The sequence below is a fragment of the Lolium perenne genome, chromosome 2 (genome assembly GCF_019359855.2).
Source record: "Lolium perenne isolate Kyuss_39 chromosome 2, Kyuss_2.0, whole genome shotgun sequence".
Taxonomy (NCBI): domain Eukaryota; kingdom Viridiplantae; phylum Streptophyta; class Magnoliopsida; order Poales; family Poaceae; genus Lolium; species Lolium perenne.
In genome coordinates, this window is record NC_067245.2 from 206486903 (window position 1) to 206493443 (window position 6541).

General features: G+C 49.3%; 2 protein-coding genes across 2 annotated transcripts; both read right to left on the bottom strand.

Moving 5' to 3' along the window:
- Positions 1 to 2238: 2238 nt before the first annotated feature.
- LOC127321095 (uncharacterized) lies at positions 2239 to 3941 on the bottom strand. Its single transcript, XM_051350131.2, has one exon. It carries the CDS (start codon positions 3873 to 3875, stop codon positions 2400 to 2402), a length of 1476 nt encoding a protein of 491 aa, XP_051206091.1. The 5' UTR covers positions 3876 to 3941; the 3' UTR covers positions 2239 to 2399.
- Positions 3942 to 4625: 684 nt separating this feature from the next.
- LOC127321089 (uncharacterized) lies at positions 4626 to 6003 on the bottom strand. Its single transcript, XM_051350127.1, has 2 exons — positions 5138 to 6003; positions 4626 to 4647 (listed from the first exon to the last, which is right to left on the bottom strand). Exons 1-2 carry the CDS (start codon positions 6001 to 6003, stop codon positions 4626 to 4628), a joined length of 888 nt encoding a protein of 295 aa, XP_051206087.1.
- Between the last annotated feature and the right edge of the window lie 538 nt (positions 6004 to 6541).

The following is a 6541-nucleotide window of genomic DNA, read 5'->3' on the forward strand; positions in this document are numbered from 1 at the left end:
AACTTTTGGTTAGCTTTTATGCTGCAAAGGAAGGAGCACTGCTATACATACGACATATCTCGTCCGATACCTGTACGACGCTAGGAGGCAGCAAGCTTCCCACACGCGAGGCAACGGAAGGAAGAATTGACTGGGTTTATGTTTGGGCCGGGGCTAGGAACTTGGGAGAAGATCCGGTAATCATTTTTTTTTACAAAAGCAGCTATGTCTTATGCCCTTGGCTCGGCCTTGAGCTGTTCTGCCATTTCTACACATGTGTAAGGTGATCTCCATGAGAGGAGCGACTTGCATGGGCACAAAGGGCACGAGATAGAGGACTAATTAACCGCCTCACCTTGTAGATGAGTTATTAGCATAAAAGCACCACTTTATAGCTAAATTTATTATTTTATATGATTTTATATTTTTGAGATAAAAATCAACCAGAATTTTTGAAGTTCTTTTTTCTTTTCGAAATAGGGAGAAACCTGGCCTCTGCATCAATAGATGCACAAAACTTTTTATTTATTACAACGCTTCAAATATTTAAAAGTTTACAATCATGGATCACATAGGGTTGAGACATGTATCAACTGTCAAAAATTTAAAAGCCCATTTTGCAGCCTACTAATATGACGCCACCCAGTAGCCTGGAAATAGAAGTTTGTGTAACCGTTAGCAGATGGTTGCATCGAGTAACTATATAGGCTCCCACCGAGATCAATCGGAAATTTTAGGTAAGTTTTTTTTTTTGCACAAAACACTAATCATCCATCACGCAAAGTGGGACAACATCGTGAGCGACGCAGAGGCATGCGTGCGGGGTTTAACCCGTCGCCTACCCTCTGGTCCGCGAGCCGGTGCCCCAACTGCGGGCTACCCGTAGCCGCGCCGCTCTTCTCGTCCCAAAGCCAGAGGTCAAGGAGGAAGAGAATGAGGTGACAGCGCTCCTCCGCCAACAGCCGCGCGACGACAGCGAAGCTGATCCCAGCGGTGCGGTGAAAGACAGGCCCGCCGACTGGGACTATAACTTCTTCGAGTGCTACGACCACTCCGTCCGCCACAGACGCTATTAGTTTATTTTATGTTTAAGTTTGGTCGAATTTCATTCAAAATGTTGTAATATATAACAATTTTGACTGAATTTGAGTGTTTTCGGTAAAATTGAATTTCTTAAAATTTTGTTTGGGTGACGCGACTGGAAACAGTCGTGCTCCAAAAACGGCAACACGCGGCGACGTCCCTTAAACGCTCGATCCAACGCTATTTTCGGACAGGTTTTGGGGGAGGCCACTGGAAATGCTAATTAGCATTTTAAAGTGGTGATTTTATGTTATATATACTTTTTGTAGATTGAACGAACTGGGCACTAGATCATGGTTTGGCCTAGGCTCGGACTTGGGCACATAGCACTGGGCTGGGGATTAATTAGCGTGATTGGCCTAAAGGAAAGTTAGCACTATGGAGAGCATCGTACAGAGTTCGTACCTCAATCATCGTGTGTGGAGCAATTCCGCAAAGGAAAAGTGATGCCTAAGGGCGTTCCCAATGCTCCTACGTGGACTTGTATCCTATTTTGCCACATAGAATAGTACATGATGTGGAGGGGTAATTAAGAAAGAGAGAGAAGGTTACTGTATCCTAAATAGGATGCGACTTCTCACGGAGCCCGACGCGAGTTATTGCGTCTTAGGATCGTGTGTGTGTTTCCTTTACTGGCATCCTCCCGCGCAGCTCTTTTCTTTGAATCAGCCTACGGATGTTAGCCACAGACAATCTTTTGAATTTTAGATTTTGAACCCACCCATAGATACAACGCGTTGTGTAACAAAAACTAGATATCGTATCTAGCTGACATGTAAACATTTAGATACAACAATTTAGATACTGCATTGGAAGCGCCCTAAGATATCCAACAATTTCCTATGCTGCATTTATATATTTCAATTGTCCATACTTTCATTTTTTGGGACTCAAATCCACATAGATTACTCGATTCACATCAGTTTGACCATTCCAGAACCGCTCATGCTAAGTCATTGTTCCAACTTTTCAAGTAACAGCCGCCATTCATGAATCTTTTGGCACTCGATAATATTATGTTCGGGTTCTTACGTTTTCGACCCACGCGACCATAGAAGCTTCACCATCTTTATCGTGTTTTACACGGGTACAAAAGGACATAGTACGTACTTCGTCCGATCCAAAATAAGTTATACTAACGTAGAACTAAATCTTTCATACTTATTATGATTCGGAAGCAGTATTGTGTGTCAATGAAATCAATGGTGTGTTATTCAACGAAATGCTGGAAAAAAAAACACACGCCATATCACACGAGGGACTGATAGCTCATAGCCTAGCTACCCACCTATCCCGGCACTTGCATGGATAAAGAGTAATGCCTAATGATGAAAAAACTATCTTGACCATTCTAACCCGCTTTGCACGTCTCCCCACCATGCATTGGCGAGATCCTTCCAATAGTATGATCGCGGAAGCCATGGGTTGATGTTGCCCACCTTGGGAAAGACATTCTTGCCCTTGTGCACGTAGGTTGAGTTGAGAGGCAGAAAGGGAAGCTCGGACATGGTGCTCTTTTCCGCCTCGCTCAGCCGGGGTACTATGTGCGCAAAGCCGTCGCTCGTGATCCTGTTCAGAAGGCGGCAGACGAGCTGGGCGGTGGCGTCGGCGCCGAGCGTCCAGCTCGCGTTGACGTATCCCATGAAATAGAACAGGTTGGGCAGGTTCTCGAGCATGCATCCCTTCCACGAGTAGCAGTCGAGCATGTGGACGGGCCTGCCGTCGAGAGAGACGTCGATGCCCCCCGCGAGCTGGACCTTCAACCCCGTGGCGGTGACGATGATGTCTGGGTGTAGTTCCCGGCCGGACTCGAGCCTGATGGTGTTCTCTGTTACTTGCTCAATGACGCCCGTCTCCACGCTGGCCTTGCCGGCGCGCAGGCACCGGAAGAAGTCGCCGCCCGGGCTGATACACATGCGCTGCTCCCAGGGGTTGTACCTCGGGGTGAAGTGAGGCTTCATTCCGGTGCCGCTCGGTAGCTCGCGCGACGTCCGCCAGAGGATGACGGCGCGGACGAGCCGCGGGAACCACCGGCACAGGGTTGCGAGAAGAAATGCCGACAGGATCCACTTGAAGCGAATCAGTCGCCTGGCCAGCGCGCCGGGGAGCAAGAGCCGGGCGGCCCTGTCGAGAGGGTCGTTTTCGGGCAGGGCGAGGATGTACGTGGGCGACCGCTGCAGCATGGTCGTGTGCGCGGCCTTGTCGGCCATGCTGGGGAGCAGCGTGACGGCGGTGGCGCCGGACCCGATGACGACGACGTTCTTGCCGGTGTAGTCCAGGTCCCGGGGCCAGAACTGGGGGTGGACGACGGCGCCCCGGAACCTGTCTATTCCGGGGATGCAGGCCTCGAGCGGCTCGTCGTAGTCGTAGTATCCCGTGCCGAGCAGCACGAACCGGACGCGCATGGAGACGACGCCGGCGCCGGCCGTCACCTTGAGCGTCCAGGTCGAGGATGCCGAGGACCAGTCCATGCTGTTGACCCGATGGTTGAACTTGATCTTGTTGTCGATGCCCGCCTCAGCGGCGGATGCCTCGAGGTACTTGAGGATGAGCGAGCCGCGGGCGATGGGCTGCTTCTCCTCCCACGGCCGCCATGGGAAGCCGAACGTGTACAGGTCGGAATCCGACCGGACGCCTGGGTACTGGAACAGGCTCCACGTCCCGCCCACCTGGTGCCGCCCATCGAGGATGCAGTAGCTCAGCTCCGGGTTGCGCTCCTGCAGCCTGTACGCGAAATTGATGCCGGAGATACCCGCGCCAACGATGGCGACATCATAGTCCGCAACAATCGCATCCTGGCGTCGGGTAGCCATTGCTTGCTTGGTTGGTTCGTCGAGAAATAGATAGATCTACCACTAGAACGAAATGACGGCCTCACAGCCCTCCTGCTACTTTTCATGACAGACTGAACAGTACCATGTTGATGAATAGTGTCGATGGTAACTTCAGAAAAGCTACGGTAAAATGCGAGGACAACTTCTGAATATGTCTAATTACATTTTATGGGTCTATAAAAACTTGCATTACGAGATTAGAGATTATAATTATCACAGTTCAATAGTCAGCATAAATATCACGGTAAATAACATATAACTTGTGTGGGAGACAAATTTAATCATTTTTACTTTGTGGGCGACAGTTTATGTTGCCATAAACACAACTTATGAATGACTATATGTGCTTTGTTTTTTTGCATGTGATGATATTCGATAAGTCCATTCAAATCCAAAGCTATGTAATTTAGTGTGTTGATTAATTTTTACAATGGGAAACTCATATATAACTACGAGCCCGTAGCTGAGGGATAGGCAGGGCAATCCATATGGATCTACAGGGTTTGAGGAGCCTATCTACAGTGACCATCCCTGCCGTGTCAAGTTCTGATTGGATGAAATGTTACCATGAACAGTTCCCAAACTGCTACTACGTAAGATTTTAGAGCATCGGTAGTACTCCTAAACCCTCAAACCCTCAAACCATTTTAAGGGTTTAGAATGGGTATTTTTTGGCACGTTTACAGGTTGAAAAACTGGGGCAAAGACTAGAACCCTCAAACCCAACCCTTATAAGCCCCAACCCTTGAAACTGTCATATGACATATCACAAATTTCATCATCTCAATAACAGTTTGAAAGAAACAATAATCATTCTAATTATTATTACAACACCGAATAGTACTTTCAAGCACATAATAAAATCATTCAAGTTATTACAACAATGTTTTTGCAAATAACAATAATATTTCGAATCAAATAGGACATAGAAAAGTAAAACAATGGTAGATCATTGGCCTTGGCGCCGCCCATCCAACTGCCAGTGGTGCTCTACTAGATCATCCTGGAGCTGGGCATGAGTCTTTTCATTCTCAATCTGACGATGTGCTTCAAGAAAAGCTTGTACGCGAGAACGGTTTCTTTCCGGTTGCACACGGGTACCCACATTGTCATAGAAACAAGGCAGGTTTAACCCTCTCTCATCCTCGAGGATCATGTTGTGTAGAATCACACAACATTTCATGATGTTCTCCAAGGTTTTTTTGTCCCAAAAACGAGCTGGACCCCGAACTATGGCAAACCTTGCTTGCAAAACACCGAAAGCTCTCTCAATATCCTTGCGTGCAGCCTCTTGTGCCTTGGTGAAAAGAGCCTCTTTTTTGGTTAATGGCACCCCATTTTTCTCTTTGATGGACTTCACAAGAGTTGCCCACTCAGGATAAATGCCATCGGTGAGATAGTATCCCATTGAGTACTCATTGTTCATGACCTTGTAGTTGCAAGTAGGAGCATCCCCGGAAACTAATCTTGCAAACAAAGGAGACCTATTGAGCACATTGATATCATTGAGTGTGCCCGGCAAACCAAAAAATGCATGCCAAATCCATGTGTCCTCCGATGCCACGGCCTCAAGCACAATGGTTGCATCACGGCTTTTACCGCAATACTTGCCTTGCCATGTCTTTGGACAACTTTTCCATGTCCAATGCATGCAATCAAGACTACCAAGCATCCCCAGCCATCCCCTTTTTTCATTCATCTCCATTAATCTCTTTGTATCTTCCTCGTTGGGTGCTCGAAGATACACATCACCATACAACCGGATGACCAATTTTGCAAACCTACGGACGGACTCCGTGGTTGTATATTGTCCAATGCGAAGATACTCGTCAGTGTAGTCCGCGGGTATGCCATAGGCGAGCACCCGCATTGCCGCCGATATCTTTTGGTAGCCACTAAACCCCATGATACCGGCGGCGGATCTACGACGCTTGAAGTAATCTGAGGCGGCTGCACAATCGGTGACAATCTTCACGAACAAACTACGGCGCATTCGGTACCTTCTCCGGAAGAGGCGTGGTGGGTATGTCGGTACCTCCGCGAAGTAGTCGTGCATCAATTGCTCGTGGCCGAGAGCGCGGTTCCGGTAGATGGTGACTCGCCCCATCTTCGACCCTCTCCTCTGATCCATCAGTTTCTTGCGGTCTTCAAACTATTGCACGTCGATGAGGAGGCTCATCATCTCGACATCGTCGTCTTGAAGCAACTCCTCAATATCCGAATCATCCGACGAAGACCAACCGGAATCATCGGACAATGATGTCGTATCGTCGGTGTCCGTCTACATAATACAACAAAAACTAATAGTATATGAGTTTCCAACAATGAATCTAAAAGAAAAAATAAAACAAAAATAAAACAAAAAGGGGCATACCGGGGTGAGCGGCGGCCGGTTGGGGCGGGGCCGGTCGGGGTGCGGTGGCGGGAGGGCCGGGGCGAGGCAACTCCCCGGCGGCGGGAGGCGACGCGGAGGCGGGAGGGCGGGCGGCTAGGGACGACGCGGGGCGGCGGGCGGCGGGGAGGCGAGCGCGTGGCCGACGACGGCGGCGGCGCTGTCGGCGGGCGGCGGGGATGACACGGGGCGGCGAGGCGCGGATCCGCGGGCGGGGGAGCTCACGGTGGCCAGCAGGAGTCGAGGGGAGGCG

Excerpts from the sequence above, each read along its gene's own strand:
- LOC127321089 (XM_051350127.1), bottom strand. The coding sequence starts at position 6,003 with ATGGGGCGAGTCACCATCTACCGGAACCGCGCTCTCGGCCACGAGCAA. Across the intron at positions 4,648-5,137 it reads TTCGGTGTTTTGCAAGCAAG|TTTCAAGGGTTGGGGCTTAT; the intron begins GTTTGCCATAGT and ends GTCATATGACAG.
- LOC127321095 (XM_051350131.2), bottom strand. The coding sequence starts at position 3,875 with ATGGCTACCCGACGCCAGGATGCGATTGTTGCGGACTATGATGTCGCC.